Source organism: Petaurus breviceps, unplaced genomic scaffold (genome assembly GCF_028583685.1).
Source record: "Petaurus breviceps papuanus isolate PSGF00001 unplaced genomic scaffold, PetGlider_PUasm1.0 179, whole genome shotgun sequence".
NCBI lineage: Eukaryota > Metazoa > Chordata > Mammalia > Diprotodontia > Petauridae > Petaurus > Petaurus breviceps.
Window position 1 is genome coordinate 4,426,989 of NW_027185779.1, and position 24,889 is coordinate 4,451,877.

The 24,889-nt window shown below is 35.2% G+C and overlaps 1 protein-coding gene across 4 annotated transcripts in view; it reads left to right on the top strand.

Annotated features, from left to right (window-relative positions):
* The window catches only part of VIRMA (vir like m6A methyltransferase associated), a 91,376-nt gene that overhangs the window by 24,453 nt on the left and 42,034 nt on the right, over nucleotides 1-24,889 (top strand). For 3 of the 4 annotated variants that reach the window (XM_069086623.1, XM_069086625.1, XM_069086626.1), the window contains exons 2-6: nucleotides 10,272-10,387; nucleotides 16,784-16,870; nucleotides 20,944-20,992; nucleotides 23,116-23,284; nucleotides 24,390-24,515. In XM_069086623.1, the coding sequence (XP_068942724.1) occupies nucleotides 10,272-10,387; nucleotides 16,784-16,870; nucleotides 20,944-20,992; nucleotides 23,116-23,284; nucleotides 24,390-24,515 (547 nt within the window). The remainder of the gene's footprint in view (nucleotides 1-10,271; nucleotides 10,388-16,783; nucleotides 16,871-20,943; nucleotides 20,993-23,115; nucleotides 23,285-24,389; nucleotides 24,516-24,889) is intronic. The other variant, XM_069086624.1, reaches the window with a different exon arrangement.

Sequence of the window (24,889 nt, forward strand, 5' to 3'; positions counted from 1 at the left end):
TATACTTTGAGCACTAGATCTACAGATCTAGAAAAAGCAAAAATTGGCTATCTTCAGGGAGATAAAATCCTAATGAGGGAGATAGCATGCAAATAACTATGTGTATGTAAGACATATAAAGTATAAATGGAAGTTAATTTTAGGGGGAGTCCAGTAAAGTCCTACAAAAGATGGAATTTTAACTTAGTATATAAAGAAGTTAGGTAGGCCAGGAGGTAAAGGTGAAGAGAAAAAGCATTCCAGACATGGTATAACCTTCTAATTTTACATTTGAGGAAATTAAGGAGTAGAATAAATTAGTAGCCTGGGGTCAAACAGGTTAGTAAGTGGTAGATCTGGGATTTGAATTGAACTCTTCATTATACCATGATACTACCAAGGGGAGGACACCGTTTCTTTTTTTTTTTTTAGTTTTTTGTGGTTTTTTTTTTTTGTCTTTTTGGAGGGTGGAAGGCAGGGCAATTGGGGTTGAGTGACTTGTCCAAGGTCACACAGTGTGTTAAGTGTCTGAGGCTGATTTGAACTCAGGTCCTCCTGACTCTAGGGCTGGTGCTCTACTCACTGTACTGCCTAGTTGCCCTGAGGATTCACTTTCAAGAAGGAAGATGCATATGATTAGTGTCAAATGCCTTAGAAAAGTTGGGATAGATGAGGATAAGAAAGGACCATTTGGATTTGGTGATAAGGTTATTAGTATTAGTAACCTTAAAGAAGGATAGTGGAGGGGGTGTAAACTAGGTTCCAACAATCCAATTCAACAAGCATTTATTATATACTCTTTGAAAGGTCCTATTTTAGTACTGAGCATACAAAGACAAAACAGAAAAACTTTGCAAAATTGTATGAGGCTTAGGACTATGAGTGGTTGGTGAGGAATTAGAGGCAGTGAGTGGAGTCCTGTGCAGTTTATCCTTCCTTATTTCTGCCAAAGGGATCTTCCTTGAGCACAATTTTCACCATATCACTGCATTATCATATCAACTCCAGTAGCTTCCTTGGTACTAGAGGCTCCTATTGCTTTTAGTATAAAATAAAAACTCCTTTTAGCTTAGTTTAGCCTTTAACGTCTTTCTGTCTCCAAACCTATCTTTCTTTATAACAAGGATTTTTAAATGTTAAAAAATGTTAGAAAAAAAAAAGGATTTCCTTCAAAAAGAGGATTGTATATTTAACTGTGAATCTCCATTTCATTCCACTTGAATTAAAAAAAAATAACAAAACTGAAACAAAGAAAGGTAGAACACAATCAGGTGTAGAAATAAAGTTATCCCTTCCACATTGTGGAATAAATTCTACATGTTTCTTTCAAAACTGGTCTGTTTGTGCTTCCTTCTGAACTTCCGTGTATTTTAAAAAAATGTTTCAGTGGCCCTCTTTTTGGCACTATTCCAAATCCCACAAGGGGAAAATAATTACTTGTAACAAGTAGTCAAGTGAAAGAATCCACACAGTGGTCATGTCCAAAAATGTATGTCTCTTTTTGTCCAAAGATGAGTCTGTTTTTGCACCATAATATGATATCATCTCTTTATTTAAAAAAAAAATTTTTTTTTTCCCAAGCAATCAGGGTTAAATAACTTGCTCAAGGTTACACGGCCAGTTATTTCTGGGTGTGGTGCTGAGTATATGAGCCCAGATTTGATCCCCAGGTCATCCCGATGCTGGAGCCAGTGCTCTTAACTCGCTGTGCTACCTGGCCGCCCGATATCATCTCTTTCAAGGGGTGAATAACAGACTGTATTTGTCCTCTGAAGACCATTGGTAGTCATTGCATTGATTAAAGTTCTTAAATCTTTCAAAGTTGTTTCCCTTGACAGTGTTCTCCATGTATAAATTGTTCTGGTTCTGCTCACTTTATTTTGCATTAGTTCATGTTACTGAAGATTCTCCGCAATGACATCTTTTTAAACTCTTTTTTTTGCATTCCAGTAATATTACATACATTTATAAACTACAGTTTGTTCAGCCATTTGCTTATTGATGAACACACCATTGATTCTAATTCTTTGCTTTTCTCTTTTCTTTTCCCTTTTAATCTCCACTCTAGTTATCTGGAAGTTTGTTTTGCTTGTGACACACCACATTAGCCTCCTTTTTTATCTCCCTGCCCCCACCTTTCCTACTTTTTTCCTTGTTGAGTTGGATGTACAGTTAGTTATCCCTTCCACATTGAGATTTTCCCCATCATGGTTTTGATATGTCTTGGGTTGGCATAAGAAATTAAATGGGAATTTTGCAGAAGTTTTGCAGAAGGCCAGCAGATGACACAGAAGAAGCTTAGAAACTCAGAAATGAATAAAATATTGGTATAGTATCGTGTAGTGTTAACATATTTTATCTTTTAATACTATAATATTTCAGACTTTTCTCTGGTATTGAGAGGGCCAGAAAATTTTATACAGATTTTTCCGATCACAGGGATGCCACACCCTTAAGCCCTATTTCCACATCTGATTGTGTGTGTTCCACCTTTATTTGTTTCAGATAATTGAGGTTCAGTTAATGCTCAGTCTTTTCTTCCTTTCCATAGCAATGCATTTGTTTTTACTTTCTCTTGTTTTCCTCCTAAACACTAGAAGAATGAGGCATTTTAATTCACACACAAGTTTAGTTAGGAACTAGAGATAGTCGGATGAAAATGTTTATTTTAAAATAAATAAATGTTTTCATCCAACTATTTCTAGTTACTTTACTTTATGGATAAAACTAATGCACTGTGTCATTTGATGTCGTTTGGACCTTCAGGATATTTTAAAATTCCAGTCCTAATGTTTAACAGTCTCAGAATATGTTCCTTGTTTTTATTTAATTCCCTACTTTCCTTTGAAGACATTAAGGTTTAGAAAGGACACTGATTTCTTCTCTCTTTAGGATGATGGTAATAAGCCCTTCTATAGCCCCTTTCCACTTGCTCACCTAAGTTTACCTCCTATCTTTGCATTTCAAAGTTCCTACTTACCTCTGGTCTTTTTATCAGAAATGCTTGAAAGTTCTTGAAACAAAAAAAGGTAGAACACAATCAGGTGTAGAAATAAAGTTATCCCTTCCACATTGTGGAATAAATAAATTCTACATGTTTCTTTAAAGGTTCTTTTCCCCCTTTAGGATTATGCTCGGTTTTTCAGGGTAACTTATTCTTGATTTTAAGACTGTCTCTTTTGCCTTTTTGAGTATTGTGTTACTAGATCCCTCTGGTTTTTTATAGAAGCTGCTGGGTCGTCTTGTGTGATCTTTACTGTGGTTCCTTCCTTACTTGAACTGCCTATTTTTGGAAGTCTGCAGTATTTTTCTTTGATGTGAGAGTTCTGGATTTTGCCTTTGACATTCAGGGACTTTAATTTTTTTTCTCTTAGAGGTGATTGGTGATTTTTTTTCCTCTCTCCAACTTACCCTCTTGTTCTAATGGATTTGAACAATTTTCATTTAAGATTTTTCAAAATATAATGTCCAGACCTTTTTTTGGGTCATGGTTTTCAAGGAGTCTGATTCTTAAATTATTTCTTCTTAACCTGTTTTCTCCAAGTCATTTTTTTAATATCAGGTATCTTACATTTTCTTCTATTTTTTTCAACCACTTGATTTTGTTTAAACATTTCTTGGTATCTTGTGGAGTCACTAGTTTTTCTTCTATTGTACTGTTCTGGGATTTTCTCAGCAAAGATACTGGAGTGGTTTGACATTTCCTTTTCCAGCTCATTTTATAGATGAGGAAAACTAAGGCAAACAGGGTTAAGTGATTTGCTATGGTTATACCTAGTAAGTGTCTGAGGCAGGATTTGAACTTGTGAAGGATCAGTCTTCCTGATTCCAAGCCCAATGCACTATTCACTTAACCACCTAGCTGCCCAGCTATTCATATAGTCCTTGTCAATCCATTTTTCCTTTGAGTTTCTCTGTCTCTGTCTCTCTCCCCTCCCCCCCTCTCTTTGCTTTTTAGAGGGGGGAAGGAAGGGCAGTTGGGGTTAAGTGACTTGCCCAAGGTCATGTGGCTAGTAAGTGTTAAGTATCTGAGGCCAAATTTGAACTCAGGTCCTCCTGACTCCAGGGTCGGTGTTCAATATTCATTGTGCCACCTAGCTGCCCTTGAGTCTCTTTTTGCAGTTGTAATAGAATAGTTCTTCCTTTTTTGGGAACTGTAGATCTACAGTAATCTTTAATATTGATGAATATTTTCTTTGATTTATTCATTCCTCCAGCTTTATTACTGGGGCTTTGTGTCAGGTTAAGAATCTACCCCTTGTTTGATTTTGGTTAAGGTGGTCAGTCAAACTTTGTCTCACTCTGGGTCCCTTGGTTTCTTTGCTGACCTCCACCTCCTTGGTCTTTGAGGTTCAGGACCCTCTTTGGCATCTAAGGACACAGAGCTAGGGATTTGGAAGGCCCGGGTATGTAGTCTGTTCTAGTTTGAATGCTTCCACACTGTCTTGGCTGCTGCTCTTCCTTGGGGTTTTCTACCTCCCTGAGTACTTGTGGGGAGGGATTCTAAGGGGAGGGCCTTCTGCTCTTGCTACAGACCCTTGCAGGTCACTGGTTTTATAATATATGATAGAGAATTCTGTTTATAGCTGCACAGCTTATTTTGCAAGCAAATTTTGCATTTTAACCTTCAAACGTGTCAACAGCTTTAATTTCTTTATTAGACAGTAAACTTCACGAGTGCAGAGATTGTCTTTTTTTTTTTTTTGGTTAATTCTTCCACAGCCTCGCACATATTCTACTTATAGGAACACATTAATGTTTGTTGAATTTAAATTTATTTTAAAAGAACTTTTGGCCTAAAGAATTTAAGCCATAGTGATTCTTTCTTTAATAGGCATACACATATCATGATTTATTTTTGTATGCTTTTTTATTCTAATTAGACTCAGGAAGAACTCATTAATATAATTTCAAATTGGTGTAAGAAATCAAAAAGAAATTTTTTTTTTTAAGCTAAGCTGGTAGTTTGAAATTTAAAGTTATTCCTATACCTTCCTTTGCTTCCAAGGCCATGTTTCCTAGTTCAGTCTTTTGATCTTTCTTTTGTTTAGCACTTTGATGTCCTTGTGTCCTCACCCATAGTTAGCATTTTTGTAGCCTCTTAGGAAAGAGTACCCCAAAAATAGAGGAATACTTGATCTTTGTTCAAACTGGCATATTTTCTAGGTATTCTTGAATATTGTGGAAACATAAAGGAGACTTCATTCTTATTTTTTTCCTCCTTAAAAAAATATTTTTTAGGATCTTAAGAATTTCAAAAGTGGAAAATCAGTGTAGGGCTATCACCTCCATTGAAGTCCTTCTTTGATGCCTTATTCTGGATGTGGAGGTGAGGCTGGTGTGGAGCAGAGGTGGAGATGAAGAGGGAGAGCATTCCGATAAGCATGGTGAACTACCAGAGAAAATCCCCAAAGCCGTGAGATGGATTGTTTTTGTTTGAGGAAACAACAAGGAGACCATTGTTACTGGATCAGAGTATATGGTGAGGGAGCTATATAAGATGTAAGACTGAAAAGGTTGGGGGGGGGAGGGGTTTGAACAACTAAAAGAGGATTTTTGTATTTGATCCTAGAAGTAATAAGGAGACACTGGAAGTTTTTTTTTTGGGGGGGGAGAGGACAATGTGACAGTCTTCTGTATTTATAACACTTAATATAATATAACATTATTTGATTAGATTGCTCTTTCTAGGAGTTTGGCGTCGAAGGAGAGGAGAGAATTACATGTACTTATTGTTTCCCCAGATAGAATATACATATTTTGTTTTTTGTATCCGTGGCACCTAGTAGAGAGATAATAGGTGTTTGTTGATTGATTAAAATGATAGCTTAAACAATACGAATAAACAGCTTTCTGATTTTGTTTTTAGGATAAAGGAGACTGAGTGTGTTTGTAGTTGAGTAGAAGGAACCAGTAGAGAGGAAGAAATTCAGAATGTCAAGGAGATGGGAAGAGAATGATAGATGTTAAGAAAGGATTAAAGAAGACAATAATGAACACAGCAGTGCTAAAAGCTTTAGCAAAGAGGAGAGTCACCTCTTTGGGATAGTGTAGCAGCAAGCACCCTGGAGTCCCTAGGGTGGCTGCTCACACAGGTTCTTGGATCTGCTTTGATAAAGGAAAGCAACTCAAAATGGGTTAACAAGCTTACTTTAATCAGTCAGACATATATCGTTTACCTTGTTCAGGGGAAAAAGGTCAGCATCCCAAACTTCAAAATACACAGACAGTATTATCAAGACAGAAACAGATCAAGTACACAGCTTTCCAAACTGTGCAACCATTACATCCATACCAAACAACATTTGGGTTTCAAAGCCGGGGGGGCTCTAGACATTGGCTAGCCCAGAGTTTCATCAAATCACAGAATATGTCTCAAAGTGAGCCCCAAAACAAAGCCTCAAATCAGGGTTTATATACCCTTCTCCTGGCTCAGAGAATGTAACAACCTTATTGACTCACTGGCCAATCAAAAAGTATCTACTGAAAAACAAGCCTCCCACCCCAGGCTTCAGGTGCACTTTAGCCTAGGGGCAGGGAAGATCTTCCAAATTTGCATTCCCATTACAGATTGTAGGAAGGGCAGAAAGGATAGGGTAAGGGCCCTAGGGAAAGGGCCTTAGAGGAGGTTTATATGAATTACCTTAGTTTTGTTTGTAAAGTGAGAGCTGAGGTTATTTACTGTAGGAGTGAAGATGGGAGGAGAATATGATATGAACCAAATACCTGGAGCTTTGAAGGCATAGACTTGCTGATTCAGTTTGAGATTCCCTTGCTTGTTGTACTTTCTTGTGTACCTTCCTACTATATCTGATTCAGACTCTTTTTAAGACCCTTTTGAAAGATTGAAAGTATTCTTGTGGTTTACTTTTTGTGTAGTATTGTATCCTGGTATATTATAATTTATGTGTTAATAAGTATTGGTTAAATTGAATTTATTGATTTATTGAAGTCAACTCAGAGGAAAGTTGTTTTTTGCCTTTGGTAGACGCCTTTCAACTGTCCCTGGAAGAGCTCTTTTCAGTTTTTTTCAGCCTTTCCACTTGGATTGCATAATTAAGCTTAGTGCTGATGAAAACAAGATCTTTGATTATTTTAGGATCCAAAACAATTATGTCCTTACATAAGGGATCAATCCATTAAATTCCCTTTATACCTTGGGCAGTGGTGAAAACTTGATGGTCTTATAGAGGTGCTTTTATGGTCATCTTTTATATCTGCTTGACAGGCATTGTATTAAAGGAAGGAAGCTTTTTGAAAATTGTTTTTTGAAACAATTTTCTTTTTCCATGATGATTACTTTTACTCTTTTAAAAATTAGTGATGCCTACAAAGAAAATAGATCCCTATTAAGGTCTTCTTTGGACCTTACTCCATTCATTATTCTTTCTCTTTTGTCCTTTCACCTTTTCCTTTCCCCTAGAATTTTGTATTTAAGCATTTCCAAGTTTTATGCCAAATACTGTGGAATACGAAGAAAGACAAAAACCATCCATAACCCTCTAGGAGTTTATAGTTTATTGCCTCTAGACACTCCCCAGTAATGAGGGAGACAATATATAATTAAATTGGTGTATACAAAATAGATAATAATAGCTAATAAGAATAATAGCTAACAGTTTCATATATTTAGAGGCAGCAGGGTGTAAAGAGATCTCACTTTGAAATCAGATCTATTTGTTCAAATCAGTCCTCACACATACTTGCTTGTATGGTTCTGGGCAAGCCACTTAAATGTTCAGTGTTTAGGTGACCCACTAAGATTATAAATTGTAGGGAAAATGCAAAACCTGTGTTGATTGAGGGAGTTTCCTAATCTGAGAGTTCCTGGTCTTGAATGTTGAAATAGTGCTTTAAGAATTGGAAATTGAGGGGATGCCTATCAATTGGGGAATGGCTGAACAAATTGTGGTTATGTGATTATGATACTCTTGTGCTGTAAGAAATGATGAGCAGGATGCTTTCAGAAAAACCTGGAAAGACTTAAACGAGCTGATACAAAGTGAAATGTACTATGTTCAAAGTAATAGCAATATTATAAGATGATCAATTGTGAATGATCTCAATTTTTAACTCTGAAGTTGATGATGAAAAATGCTATCCTCCCCAGAAAAAGAACTGATGGTGTCTGAATACAGATTGAAGCATACTTTTTTTGCTTTCTTTATTTTTCTTGAAGTTTTTTTTCCCCTTTTGGTCTATGTTTTCATTCACAACATAACTAATGTGGCAATGTCTTGCATGACTATGCATGTGCCACCTCTAATTGCTTTCCTTCTCATGGGGGGGGGTGATGGTAGATGGGAAGGGAGAAGGGGAGAGAATTTAGAATTCAAAGTTTTAAAGACAAGTGTTAAAAATAGTTTTTACGTGTAACTGGAGAAAAATTTAATAATAAATAAAAAATAGCACTTTAAGCTTTGCAGAGTTTATATATATTTTACAGATGAGAAAATTGAGGCTAAGTGGTTACAATGATTTGTCACGTAGCTAGTGAGTGAGTCAGGAAGCAAGAACAAGCAAGTAGCACAATCCCAGGGCTCAAGTAGTTTACAACCTCATAGGAGAAGACAGTAATACATTATGGGGAGCCAGAGTTAAAAAGGGAGGAAGTGGCCAAGGTTATGCTTGGGGAGGCATGGCTTAGATCTGACTGTAGTGATGTAGTGATGGCCTGGTTCTAGTCTGGCTAAGGTAAAAGCTCACCTACTAGAGCTCTGATCTAAGGGCCAAAATGGGGTTTGGATCTGTCCAGGAAGGTTCATAGAAGTAGGAACATTGAGAAGGGGAGGAAGTTGTTGGGAAAGATGTCAAGATGAGCCCTGAGCATGTAAAATATGCCTGGGTGAGATAGCAGGGCTAGATTTTTCGATTTAGATATGGATGACTGTCTAGTAGATAGGTGATATTTGGAGCTCTGGGGATAAGCACTTAACAGAAGGAAAGAATATAGGAGATAGGGCAAAAGATTGAGCCTCACAGGGATGATTAGAGGAAAAGCAGTACTAATTGTAGAAGCCAGAGGAGGGATCAATCAAGTGCTACAAAGAGATTAAGGAGAATAATGATGGAGAAAAAGTTCAATGGATTATGCCCTCTTATATAATTTATGTGACCTCAGTTGTGGAATAATAATTCAAAGAATTATGTCAGGCCTCTGCAAAATTTCAGGAAGTAGGATTATTATGTATTATATATTTGGCCATTTGAGGCACAGACATTTCTGTCCTTATCTTTATGAAGGTCTATTTAATATTTCTAGGTGCATGTAACATGCAAGCTATAATAATAGCTAGCTAGTATTTATATGATACTTTAATATTTTCAAAGCTCATTATAGATTATCTCACGGAATCCCCTCAACAATCCTGTAAGATGGGGTACCTTTACCACATTTCACTGAGGAAACTGAGTCTGAGAGATATTAAATGATTTGCCCTAGGTTACACAGCTAATAATTGTCTGAGGCAGAATTTGAATTCAGGTCTTCATGACTCCAGTAGTAGTGCTCTTACCCACTATTCCACCAGTCTGCCTCTTTCCATGTGAATTTGTCCATTGGAAAGATTCATGATATAAAAGTTTTAATGGGAAATATGAAAAATTTCTCCCCTATTTCCCCTTCCTTCCATTGATGCTCTTCTGGAAAATCAGATATTAAAGAAAAGAGCTCTTTCTTGTGACAGGGAAATGATGCAAATCTAAAATTATTTTTTAAAGAAAAAAGGAACTACGTAGTTTGTTTTCTGTTGATTGTAAAGCATGAAACTCCTGGTTGGCCTTGAGGGGGTCCTTCCTAGCTCTAAATCTATGAAACTCTGATTATCCGTTTGGCATATTATTTTTGACCAGTTTTTAATCCCAGATTAGTTTCTCTTTGCTTTTTAGTACCCTCTTTTCTTTTGCTTATTTGCCATCAGTTGGTGTGTATGCTTAGGGAATGAAATTAAGTTTACTTTTAGTTCAAGCAAAATATCATGAAGATAAACATATTAGAAAAAAGCTATATGCAGTCAGCTCTAGATTATTCAGATTAATAGTGGGAAATAAAGAAATAAGTTTTTCTAGTACCTTAGTGACATAATACTTTTAGTTTAGGTTTTGAATTATACATACAGCATTACAGTAAAAGCATAAGGAAATGTATATATTTTTTATTGCAATGAAATATATTTTAACATTACTTATAAAATTCTGTGTGAAAAAGAACTTTTAAAATGCTTTATTGTGATGGTAAAAACTCAGGTGTTTTAAAAAAAAAAACTTGAACTTGTTTTGTTTTTATTTTTTAGCAGAGTTCCCATATAGATGTGGTTCGTTTTCCATGTGTGGTTTATATCAATGAAGTCCGTGTCATTCCACCAGGAGTAAGAGCACATAGTAGTCTGCCTGATAATAGAGCATATGGGTAAGTCAGCTTTACAGATGAAAAATTTGCCCTATTTGAAGGATTGATATGTCTTAAGAGTATGCATTTATCTATTCATTTAACAGTTATTCGACATCTACTGTGTGCCAGGCACTAGTGACACAAAGGTACAAATAAAAGAGTCCTTGCCCCCAAACACCTTACATTCTATAGATGGGACACAACTTCAACACACAGACATAAATACAAAATATGAAGAGAGTAACTCTTTTGGGAGGGTAGGGGAGGGAGGAGGGGCACAAGCAAGTTCTGGGGATCATTTAAGCTTATTTTTGGAGGTGAGATTTGAGTTCAACCTTGAAGGAAGTCAGGCAGTGAATGCTTTCAAGGAATAGGGGAAGGCATGTACAAAAACACTGTGACAAAGTGTGGAATGTCCTATACGAAAAATAGAAAGTAGGCCAGGTTGGCTGGATTGTAAAGTAGGTAAAGGAGAATCATGTGCTGTAAGACTGGAAAGGTAGGCCATGGCCAGATTGTGAAGAGCATTAAGTGCCAAAGAGAGGAATTTCCATTTTAACCCAGAGGCAATAGGGGATTATTGGAACTTCCTGAGCATGAGAGTGACACAGTCAGATCTGAGCTTTAGGAATATTAATTTGGTAGAAAGAAGGCTGTTTCTATACATGCAATACTGAATATATTTTCCTAAATAAACAACTTAAGGTTATTGATCTGTCTTCAAATAGAAATACAATTCAAGGAATATCAAATTATTGTTTTTTAGCACTGTAATGTAACCCATATTTCTTGCTTCAAGGCATGCATATGTCTGTAAATTAACCATTTCCTAAAATAAGTGCAATATATTAAGTTAACTTAAAAAATTTTAAGATAGTCGTACTTGACCTAGGTAATAGACTATGTGTAAAGTTTTTTTTTTAATTTGAGAGATGTTCCTTTCTCTTTTTTTTAATATAAAAATGCTAGCTATTACAGAGAATAGCTTGTATATTAAATCTATATGGAAAGATTCAGTGGATCTTCCAAAGCTGCAGGCAGGCACAGAATTGTTTGTACTACAACAGGCCAAAGGCCTACTGCATCCAAGTACTTATCGATGCATAAGGTTACCTTGTTCAGGTTAAGTTAAAAATAACAACAAAAAACCCCCCAAATTAACCAGACGAGGTAGATAAACAGTAAGACAGAAACACACCAACCAAAAATTTTCTTTTTAAAACTTATTGTATTATTTATATTATATAAAACTTCTCAATTATAACTTAATTATAATTTCTATTTAGTTCCAGACAGAACTCATGTTAAAAGTCTACGGATTTTTTAAATTGAAAAAATACTTAAAAATTCAACAATGACATGTTAATTCAAATAATCCTAGATACATTTTTCTATTTTTAAAATAATTGGGACCTTTCTGTGCATAGACTTAAAAATTAAGACTACCTTTGATGAATTCACAAACTAAAATATTTGATTTCATAATTTTATTCATTCACTAATTCAGACTACAGAAATGGATTTAAAAATATTCAATTTAAGTACACAGTTATAGAGACCTTTGCTAACATAAAATAAATGATAAATTTCCCTCATGACAGAATAGCAAAAGGAATATCTGGCTTTTTTCTTTTGAAATACATTTTTATTTGTTTTGTTAAATATTTCCTAATTACATGTAAAAAGTTTTAAACATTCATTTCTTAAAAATACTGAGTTCTAAATTATCTCACTTCCTCCCCATACCTACCTATTGAGAAGGCAAAGCAACATGCTATCAGTTATACATGTGAAGTCATATATACGACATTTCCATTCTAGCCATGTTGCAAAAGAAAACATGCAAAAAGCAAAAAAAAATAAAGAAAAAAGTATACTTCAGTATTCTCAGAGTTCATCAGTTCTCTCTCTGGAGGTGATGTCTGGCAATGTCTGGCTTTTAAAAATGAATTCTTCAACACACAAGACCATCATTATCCTGAAGCAGCAGTTCTCAAAGTGTGGACTGGGTCACCTGGACACTGTGGAAAACTCAAAGGAAATGTGATCGAGTTATTGTCCTCATGAAACTTATAATTTTGTTGAGACTAGAAAAAGTAATTTAAGTTTTTAATCTGGTAAGACTTTACTACAGTGCTTTGATGTTTTGTCATGGCACAAAAGATAGTTCTGGGTTCTCTGTATCACTGAGTGCAAACACTGCCAGGCTTTAATGAAGTGAAAGGTCTTTGAGACTGGAAGACCAACTTAGCTTAGTTTGGAGAGGCTCAGTATTAGAAAGTTGGCTGCTGATGGTTAATTATTTTCATAATAGCAGTAGTGCCGTCTCTTAAGCACAGATGGAGTCATAAATCTGTGACATATCAAAGAATCCAACAAACTAGGACAGCAGAATTTATAAGACTTTTGAAATGGATCAATAGGATGAGATACATTTCCCCTTTTCATATATACCATGACTTATTCTCACTTCGATTTGAAATGTGACAGCTTTTTAGAGTAAAAAATATCAGGGAAAATTATATAAATGATAGTACTGTCTGGTGCTAAGTATCTTCTAATATCCTATCAGAAAACCTTTATATCACTGTTTCTGCACTTACTCAAGCAAACAGAACTACTGTAGTTGTTGAACCTCAGCCCTTCTTGTCCGTGTTTCTCAACTCTTTCTGAGTGGATTGTTCTGAGAAGGGGACAGGTGGTATTTTATTATATCCTTGCCCTGAACTTTGTGATTTGTCACAGTTAAATATGGAAATTGTTTTCTTTAGTTTAAGATGTGAGAAGTGAAAATTCATTGGAGTTAGCGATCAGTTGTATTTATTTTTAAAATTTAAGTGAAAATAAAAAAAAATATATAAAGAGATTTTCATAAAGAGTTTTAGATGTCATTTTACCATAGTCGCATATAACAATATAATGAAAGGGTTTTAAAGGATATAAAGGACCATACAAATGCAAGGTTAGCTTTCAAATGAAAACATTTATATAGGTAAATTTTAATGACATAAATTTGGAAATTAGGAAAGGGACATTTCATTGATGCAAGATAATCCTCTCAACCAATACTGATCCCCTGATCTGCAACTTACAGTCTTTCAGAATTACCTGGGGACATTGGGAGGTTAAATAATTTGACCAGGGTCACCCAGAGAGTTGGGATATGAAGCTAGATCTCTTTTTTCCAAGTTGCAACCATAGATTTTTTTATTCATTAGTAATCTTATCAGTATTAAGTGAAGTACTGAATGGTGGCATGTGTGCTTCCCAAAAGTGTTAGCTACTGTTGTAAAGGAGTCCAAATCAGAGGTGTGCTGTATAAATAATAAGGTTCTGCAGAGTCTCCTATTTGCAGATCACCTTATTTTGATTGCATTAAGACCCAGAATATTATAGGACCTCCATAATGAGGTCCATGGCTTCACAAAGAGATTGCTATAATGGGCCACACGTGAAAGAAAGTGAAGAATGACTGCTCAGACTGTGACATACAGCTTAATGGTATATAGGTACATATATCTTAGTTTCTGTAGACAATAACTGACGTCCTGACTGAATAGATTGCAGAGAATGACTATGACTTCTTAGGTTCTTTGATTCTCTGGCCATACTGGCTTGCATTTGAGTAATATAATGTTTTCAATGATCTCATGCTATAGTCCCTGACACACAAATGCAATTTTTTAAGCTCCCGGATTCATTCAGTGATACTGGATAGCTGTAAATTATAGGACATCATGATTTTTAAAGAATCTGAATTGCAGGTGAATCAAAAGTCAGTGGGAAGGTTTATGGTGGGCGTAGGTAGGTTATAGCCAATTGCCATGACAGCTTCTGCATAAGAAGTTTTGTAAAATATAATATTAAAGAATGATTTATGATCAGAAAAAGACGTGTCCTGCTCTTCAGTGACATCTCACCTCTCCTATCACTTGTCTTGGTCACTGTAGATAGAGGTGTGAGGTGCAGCATAGGAGTCTGATTTCCTAAGGCTGTTGCCATCTTCCCACATGAAAGGCTGGGGCATATGTTTCACTGCCATTTTTCTCTTGGCATCCTGAAAAACAGAGCAGATCTTTTGGTCTCTGAGGATGGCTTTTTAACTCACTGTGCCTTTGTTCATATAAATAAACCTTTAATTAGATTTTATTTAGGCTTGCCAAGTAAGTTTATTTAAGGATGTAGAGCACAGTGTTGATGGTTAATTCCTAATTCAGATTTTTAATCTTAACTACACTTATCTACAAAGAAGATTTTGTTTCTAATTTAATTAATTAATTTACTTTTAGTTTACAACATTCAGTTCCACAACTTTCTGAGTTCCAGATTTTCTCCTCCCTTCCCCCACTATGGTGGCATGCAATCTGATACAGATTCTACAAATGCCTTCACATGACAAATACCTTCACATTAAACATTAATCAAGTTATAAAGAAGGATTATAACCAATGAAATGAACAACAAGAAAGAAGGAACAAAACAAAACCAAAAAGAGAGAGAGTAAGTAGTTTGCTTCAATCTGCATTCAGATTCTGTAAATCTTTCTCTGGATGTGCATAGCTTTTTCCATCCTGAGTCCTTTGGAATTGTCTCATAACCTTGCATTGCTGAGATGAGCCCAGTCTACCCAAGTTAGTCATCACAGATACATTATGTCTGTAATCGTGTATAATATTCTCCTGGTTCTGCTCCTCTTACTCAGCATCATTTTATATAAGTCTCTACTGGTTATTATGAAGTCTGTCTGCTCCTCATTTCTTATAGCGCACAATGGTATTCCATTACTTTGATATACTGCAACTTGTTTAGCCATTCCCCAATTGATGGGCATTCCCTTGATTTCCAATTCTTGCAAAGAAGATTTATAGGACTTGGGAATTAATCCTGACAAAATTTCAGCTTAGGGTTCTGTCGAGAATTTAGGATCCAGATACTGAGATTACTAAATAGTCGTTTTCTGTGAGTTGTTGGAAAAGTTCAGATTAAATGATAATTTCAGTATAAAACCTGCAGTCCAGTTAACTTTTAATTTAGGTTACTAGAATAGACAATAGCTTGAGTAATTGAAAGCATTGAGTAACCCAGATTTATTTTTTATTTGCCTATAGACCATTTTATGATTTTTTTTCTGTCTACCAGAGAGCCATCTCACACACACAAAAAATCATTGTCTAAAAAAAAAATCAGTATTAACCAACTAATATGTTGAAAGGAGTATGAAAATATATGTACCCTAGAACACTTTTGTATTGCCTGCCTCTGTAAAGGGGTGAGGCAATAGTGTTTTCCCATATTTCTTATTTGGAGCCATACTTGTTTTACACGTATATTTTTGCAGCATTCACTTTTGAGTTTTATTTTTGTGGTTCTTTGCATTTACATTGCTGTAGTCTACATAACTTTTTGACCCTGCTTCACTCTCATCAGCTTATGTAGATCTTTGCATTTTTTTCTTTTCATCACATTTGTCACAACAACACAGTAGTAACCTATTATGTTCACATATCACAATTTATTTGCTATTTTCCTTTCTTTGGGGATCTACTTTGTTTATTACAAAAATGTATTGCTATAAATATTTTGGTGAATATGGATATTTTAATTTCAGTGATCTCCTGATAAGCTTAGTAGTGAGATATCGTGTGGACATTTTAGTCACAGAATTCCAAATTGCTTTCCAAAATGGTGGTACTGGTTCACAGCTCTTCTAGCAATGTACTGGTGTGTGTATTTTCCCACAACCCCTCTGACTTTGACTATTCTCATCTTTTGTTATCTTTGTCAATTTGCAGGTTGTGAGGTGAAATTGAGATTGTTTTGATTGGCATTTCTCTTACTATTTTTGGTTTGGAACATTCTTTGATATATGATTTTTACTTTCATCTAGTTTCTCTTTCTATATCTTTTTATCAGTCTGTTATTTACAACTGAATTGGAAATTCCAGAAGTGTCTACATATCCTATCACATAATTTGTAATTAAAAATTATTTGGATAATTATTAAAGTGGGCAGATAATTGAAGGTAATTATGTATTAAAATACTCATACAACAATAGTTGAGTGTTTTTTCTTTAAATCTTTGGAAGAAATATTTCTCATTACATAACTTTAATACCAGTAACTTACCTTTGTCTCATGTTCTCAGATTTTCAAAGTCCTTACATAGGGAGTATGGATTTTTTTCCTCATTTTATATCAGAGATGTTGTGATATATATGAAGTTCACAACAATTGTGTTCCAGAAGGGATTTCAACCAAGTTCAGTGCTCTTCTACTACACCAGGTTGCCATTATCCTGTTCTTTCAAATTGATGTTTTTTAAAAAAAGATGGCATGCTACTAAGTACAAGTTGATTTCTTTTGTTCTTTTAACTTTCATCTTTGTTTTAATCTCATCTCTGTTTTGTTCCCAGGGAAACATCTCCACATACATTTCAACTAGACTTTTTCTTCAACAATGTAAGCAAACCAAGTGCTCCCGTTTTTGATAGGTTGGGAAGGTATGTATTTGTCAGGTTATATCATTAGAGATTAGTAGTGTCTAGTGCAGCACTATCGGTCCATTTGCATTGATTAAAGGAACAACGTGAAAGTGTGTTTCTTTGATATAAATTATTTGTGACATTAATTGTTTGTAACTTTGAAGAAATTTTAGTCTCCAAAAGGAGATATTGAGTTTAGTTTTCTTAGACCAGTTTTTTAAAGTACAGTTTCAAAATCTATATGAAAAATTTGTTACATTTTGTGTTCTTGTGTGGAATGTTATTTGTAATATCAGTTGTAATATGACGGTGAGTGATGTTTTTTATCTGGAAGATAATTTTCAGATGATCATATAAATATTTTATGATACGGTAGTAACTAAAAATCTGTCAGAATTTTTAGTTCTTTGATATCAAACTAGTAAGCTCTCTGTCTTCTCTCTTCCCTTTTATGTAGACTTTTATGAGAATTGTTTTAGTTGTCTTTTTAAACAGTTTTGTATATGCTAGATTTAAAAAAAATTTGGATTCTCCAAACTGCGCAGACATTCTGATAGTAGAGAGTAAAATGGGTAATAAAAATAACCTAATTGAGTTAATCAGTTGGAAGAAAGTATTTTTAAATAATCATGATTTTTTGCAATGAAACAAAGTTTCTTATTTTGGATTTCATGGACTCTCTGAAGATATCCATAGGTAGTTTTCAGAGGGGAAGTAAAGGTGGGCTGTGGTGGTGGTGGCAGTGGTAGTCGTGTCAGTGTGTATTTTTTGTAATGTAATTACAATAATATATTTTTGCTTAAAGGGAAGATCTTTTCCATCCATTAGTAGGCCTATGTGACCCGCTTAAGTCACATGGAAGCCTAAGACATATGATTTTGAGTCACATGAAGTCTGTGATGGGAGGAGCTTGCTGAAGAGGTAGAACAGAGTCCAGAGAAGGTTGGTAAGAGTAGTTAAAACTGAGGGAGATATTGAGGAAGGAGGCAGCAAGCTGTGTTTATTTGTGGGAAGGCCCTAGCAGGGGGAAGGCTTGGGGATGGCAGTGCCCTCTGCATTGTTATTGTGTATAGATTTCTTTGTTGCTGTGATGGATTTGGCTTTCTGGTGTTTGAATAAATGTTTTGGTTCTGTCTTCCATTTTGCAATTCATAATTACACTGACATTCATAGCTGCCATAGGCACTGTGAATATTGCATTGGTTCTACATTTGGTGGTGAGGATGGGATTGCAAAATATTGGACTTGTATTTAGAGGCAGAAGGGCTTTAGAAAGAGTAATGGATGTCCCAGGATGGGAGTATTTACCTAATTCCTCCCTAGCAAAAAAATAGGCTAAAAGCATAGGGCTCTGTGAAAACTGGGAACTGAGGCTACAGAATGGAGAACCCAAAGATTTAGAAAGATATTTTAAAGGAATACCAATAGAACCCGGGAAAGAACTGGCAGGGGTGTGTAGGAGAGGCTGGGCCTTGCTAACAAGTTATCTCCTTATGTGTGAAAGCAGAACCAAGTTGTTGGAAGAGAAAGCCCAGATGAAAAGGGAGTTGACTGGTATGTATGGGAATCTTTCTGTGCCATAGCATTCAGGCTTTCCTTTAAAAGAGCAAGCTAGTCAGATAGCAGAAGAGAGGGCTGTCGGTTTGGCTCAGAAAAAGAAGAAAATTAACAAGAGGAAGGTGCATGCAACCCTTGCATAGACTGGGCCTGATTGGGGCCCAGACACCTGGGAGGAGGATGTGTGGGAGGAAAATAAGACAAAGTTAGATGGGGAGGCTTTTAGGAGTACAGATGATTGCCCCATTCTAAGAAGAAAGCAGGAGAACCAGGGAGGCCACATGGTGTTTAGGGAAGTAATTGAGGATTTTACTCACCAGGAAATCACTGATACATTAAGCAGATTCACCCAAAGGATGGGAGAATCCTTAGTATCTTGGATGGTGAGAGTCAGTGATGAAGGAGCTGGAGGAGTATCAATAGATAATTTAGTTTGCTTGAAATTTAGAGGTTATTAGTCAGAATCCTTTTGTACAGGAAGCTTTTAGGGATCACTATATGAAAGGAGGTAACAGTGCAGCTAATCTGTTAGCTTTAGTTGTAGAAGGATGCAGCAGACAGTATCCTGCTGACTCTATGTGGCCTAGTGGAGATGGACCCTGGTACTCACTTAGAGAGTGTATGAGAAAGATAAAGGAAGAGGTAATGAAGACTGTAGTTATGAAGGGAGACACAAATGTGTATCATGATACCCTCTTAGCAGTTTCTCATAGAAATATCATAGTGAAGACAGCTCCTCCTGCTTATGAGCTCCTAATTTTCACTCTGCTAATTGGGGAACTCTAGGGCACCCTCTTTTGGAGGTACTGGATAAGATTTCACAGTTAGGTGACTTAGGGGAATGGGGAAAAGATAAATTTCTTTGAGAGAGAACATAGCCAGTGGATTCAAAGTCAGAATAGACTGACAAGAAAAGAATTGTTTACTGCTCGATTGAGAGCAGGGGTAGATTTTGGAAGAATAGGTGGTATTCCAATTAATGACTATAGGAAATATACCAAGATAAGGGGATTAATATTAGATGGAATAGAGAAGTGAGAACTGCCCCTACAGATCCTCCTGAATCCTGGTATCTAAGTTCGTCACATCTTCATGGAGAATAGGAAATTGACCAAACCCCAGCTCAGATTAAAAAAAATACACAGACAGGATTACAGACCCCATATCAATTTGACCATATATTGGAAAAACAAATCAAATACTGTCATTAGGGCATTAATAGATAGTGGGATGGAGGCCTTCCTTTTATATGGAAACTCTGACAAATTCAAACATGAAACTACTTATTACCATCACAGGACTGGGAGGGGATGAAATAATCAGCCAGACAAGTCAAATTAATGATGAAAATTGGACAGTTACCTAAGAAAGAATATACCGTGGTAATTGTACCAATTCCTGAATACATCATTGGAATACATATATTGAGATGTATGACTTTAAATTTACCTAAGGGGATATACCAATTTGCAATAAGCATGATGGGAATTAGTACAATTTTAGTGGGATAAATAAAAATGGACCCAATAACTTTACCTGAACCTTCTGAAATATAACTTTAAAGCAGTATCCTGTGCCAGGTGGGCAAGATGAAATTATCATTACACAGTGGTGTCAGTGGTGTGTGTTGTCTGTGAACTTGGATAGGAAAAAAAATTACACATTTATTTCCCTTAACCTCGAATTGAAATGTGTTATTTATTTCAATTATAAAAGTGGACAACAAACCACGGTTGTAAGAGCAGTCTGACCCTTGATTTTGTTAGCAATGGAAATTAGAGATATTGTCATATTATGGTACAGTTTTGCCAGAAAGTTTCCAATATCATTTATGCTCATTACTACTTTGAAACGACTGTAGTTCTTAGACCCCATTGTGATTAATGATTGAATATGATCCATTGATCACAGTCTTCCTCTGTATAGATCTTTACGCTTCACTAGATTCCCAAAAGGGAGGGGTGGGGGCGGATTCCATGACACAAAAAAGATTACAGACTCCAGCTATAGAGGACTTTGCATTTTTAAAAAAAGGAACTGTTAGAATGAGAGAAAATAATGTTAACGTGCATACAAAAATTTCTTCAACATGAGAATTTACCAGTCAGGTATACTGAAATAAAATATCTTGCTACATTCATGCATTTTTTCCTTTGGCTTATCTTTGTTGTCCTATCACATTCTGCTAGTCTTAGGACTAGCAAAAATGAATTTGAAGTGTTTGAAGAGTTTAAAATATTTTATTGAACTCTAAGAAGACGTTTAGAAGAACATTAGTTCATGTAGGATAAAGGTGACTGATTTGTATGTTCTAAAATCCTTATTGTTGTTGAAAAATATAAATTGTAAATTTTACATTTAGTACTTAGCATCTTGAAGTTTTTGGTAAAAAGTAAAAAACTTCTAATGTACTAATTATGTACTATATAGTATAGTATTAATTACTGTCATTACTAAATTATTATGGCAGTGACTTGAATATTCTATGAACTGTGTTGCATATGAACTTGTTTTTATTCTTATTCTTTTCATAGCCTGGACTATGATGAAAACACCTCTATCATCTTTAGACCTAATGCAAAGGTAAAGTGAAAGCCCTCTTTTCATTTTTAAATTCCACCTACCATTTGAACTTTTCATGAGTTCCAACTCTTCCTCTTAAATTCAAAAATTGAATTTGTATAAACCAGTGATTATAGAATACCTGTTTGACTAGATCAGGTGTTGCTCAGCAAAGGACTTCATACCTTGTCTACTCTTGGAACCAGAAGTTATTTGTAAGCAGAGTAGAAACATTATAACATAGTTCTTTCCCTACCCTGCCTATTGTTTCACTAGTGGCCCAACAGGGCCAACAGGTGGCCAACATCTCTTCCTTTCCCTGTTTCCATTTAGGTGGAATATAGAAGAGTGCAGGCAAGTAAGTCGCTGTGAGACACATAGTTCTACATTATACTTTTGTGTTGATTTAAGGTTGTTATTTTGTGAAAAGTAAAAATTTTGATATATTCTTCCACCATATCAGAATGAGTTTATATTCCTGTTTTTTAAAAATGGAAAGTAGTTCCTGGAAGTGTCTCATCCCCAAATATTATTTAATGAAAAGGAAATTGAAAGAAGTCTTTAGTATGATCAGTATTCTGAACCCTTATAGGGTAGGAGGAGAAGCAGTAGAAGATCTCTATAATGTTGTAAGGATCTTTTAGAATGCTTTCACGCATAATACTTAATCTTTTGCACATTTTTGGTCTTAAGATATTGGTTTCCCCCCCTCTTCTTTGATCTTCCACTCAGAGGGTTAATATTAGAAGCACTGTTGTTAAGTACTTCCTTAGAAGAGGCCTTGGGTTCTTCATCTGGTATTCCATACCCTTCAAAACTGCTGTGGTCTTGATATTTGTTGTCTAGTAGTGGATATGATAATCTTATTATATCCCTTGAGGAAATTCATTAGGAACTTTGTCCCTATTGTCACTTAAGGTAGCATAGTAGAATGAATGCAGAAAGTATTGAACTTAGTCATGATCTGGATCTTGTTTTTCTACTTACCCTTAATGGGATATTGGGAAAGTCAACCTTATAGATTCTGTTTTTGAAATGGAGATAATATTTGCCTTGTCTGCCTTAGGTGATTGTTGTGAGGATCAAATGACAAGTCTAAAAGTGCTTTGTATAAAATGTCTTATAAGTGCAAAGTATGGTTAATTCTCAAAGAATGAGTAATAGAATTACATGAAGGTGTTGGTCTATTGAAATGGAAGTTTCCATTTAAATTTCTTATAAGACTTAAGGATCAGTCACCATAGCTTGTTATTAGAAGATTGGCTGCTGGGTGAGTTTTTTTTTTTTCTAGCCATAGCACCTGTTGAAGATTTTTCTGCTTAAGAATAAAGGAGATGGGGGTGGCTAGGTGTTGCAGTGAGTGGAACACCAGCCCTGGAGTCAGGAGGACCTGAATTCAAATTAGGCCTCAGACGCTTAACACTTACTGTGTGACATTGAGCAAGTCACTTAACCCCAATTGTCCTGTTTCTCCCCCTCCAAAAAAGCAAAAAACCAAACAAGAATAAAGGAGACACATTTTTTAGTGGAGAGAGGTGCCATAATGACAACAATGAATTTTTTTAATATTGAGGTAATTTAGGCAAATAGCTTATTATATTTTGGGGTACATTTTGAGGATAGGGAAATATGTATTTTTTTTAATCAGTTTTTCATTTGCCCATTCTTTCTGCATAGTCATGAATAAAGTCTGATTTGCACTTTTCACCTTTGTAATAAATTCTGTAAGGAAAGGAAGACAGTTTATGCTTTTATGAATCTCATTGTAATCTGTACTTGTTATGGTCCTGTAGGTTTTTATGATTTCCACACTTCTCACATCCATTCTCTGGAGTCACCTTGGGGTCTGGGAAGATGAATTCTTTACAGAGTACACATGAAATAGTGTGTAAAATTCTGGAGGACTTAATGATATTGAATATTTCGGTACTGCAGGGGCCCATAGTTGTGAAATTTACTATCTGGAGAAATACTGAGTCTTTACCATTCCAATTTTATTTAATTTTGATCCCTGAATTTTCAGTATATTTTGAATGATAATTTTAGTTAGAACCTAGGAATAATATTTGTTATCTCAACTTAGCTCCAGTTATATTGAAATTTTAGTTCAACCTTTAACCCTTTGCTCCTTTTAAAAAAATCAGGTAAATACTGATGGCTTGGTCCTAAGAGGTTGGTACAACTGTCTGACACTAGCAATATATGGATCAGTTGATAGAGTGATAAGTCATGATAGAGACTCCCCTCCACCACCACCTCCACCTCCACCTCCTCCCCAGCAGCAGCCAAGTGTAAAAAGAACTCCAAAACACGGTAAGCATTTCAGAATTGCCTGGAAACAGTGAAATCTGCATGAAGTTTTATTTTTTTCCAGTGAAAATTAGAAAAGTTTTTCTGCATTTGCACTTGGCATCAGATTACAGCTATATATTAGTCTCAGTTCAGCTTTCTTTTCTGTGTAGCCATGTTGTTAGATATGATCATTTTTATATTCCCCAATATTTTTCAAAAGATCATACTTTAAAGAAAATCTTCTAGATCTGATTTTAAAAAAGAAATTTTATGAAAGTAGAATACACTGTAAAACTAGAGTCTATTATAAAATGGAATTGGTTGTATAAAGATATAGAAGAATAGGGAATGTGTTTAGTATGAATTTTTGGAAGGCCAAATTTAATTGAATTTTTCAAAATAATACGCAAAATCTAATTTAAACAGTTTAAATATTGTTGAAACATCCTGTTGATGGAACCACTTTTAACTCTCGGTCTAATATTGTCATTAAGTGTAAGGCCAGGAAATTGGGAACTTCTGATTGTTAGCTTCTTACCTTTTATAAATTATGGAGCTTATATAGATTTATAGATTGTGGAGATTAAAGAGAACTTTATTTCTCTTTTTCACTTGGTACTGTTGTTAGTATAAGGTTTGTACAATAGGATATTTAAAGGCACATAACAAAGTTATGTGAATTTACTTTATGATTTACTTCACCAAACTTTGCTTTACAGTAAATTTTTTAGGAACAATGTTTTTATAAGTCACTGTGTATCTTTGTTTTGATCCTTGTGTGATGTTGGAGTTTATGTATATGTACTTGAGGGTCACTTAATGCCTTAGAGAAATAGATTAGCATTATGTTTTTTTATTAGTGTCCATATGTGCCTTTCTGAAATCTGATTTCTGGAAATGTAAGTTCATTAGTAAAATATTGAGAGCCATGAAGGAAAATTTTATCATCTTGATCAATTTAGTGAATCACAAGTTCAAATACTGAGACTTCTTTTTCTTTGCCATGTATTACATTCAAATGAGATAATGTATTTGAAGTGCTTGGCAACCCTCAAAATGCTGTATGCATTTGTTATTATCATTTTATACTTTACGTGAGAGCATCTTTTTTCTAATAAAAATATAGCTGATGGTGAGAAAGAAGAGCAATTTAATGGAAGTCCTCCAAGACCACAGCCCCGAGGACCAAGGACTCCTCCAGGACCTCCTCCACCAGATGATGATGATGATGATGAGCCTCTGCCAGTACCAGGTACAAGTAAAATCAGGGTTACTTCATTTTTCAGTTTTCTGATTAGGATCCAACAAGCATACATTGTAAATGGGAAAAAAAAAACTTCAGTATTGCTTAGTATTTGAAGGTAGAAATATTTTAGTAAAAAAAAAAGACACTAAGGTGTTCTTAGAGCATAATAAATATATTATTTGCAGTATCTTATAGTATAGTATAATTTGGTTATACTTACTGGGTGAGATACATTTTTAACAATCTATTATAATCACTGCCTGTCTTCTACATAGGTATTAGCGAGAATTAAATATTAAGAAATATTTGCTAGAGATAATTTTTTTTTCATTTCTATTTAAAGCATTAAAATTGCTATCTTGAAAAAATCTAATTCTCAG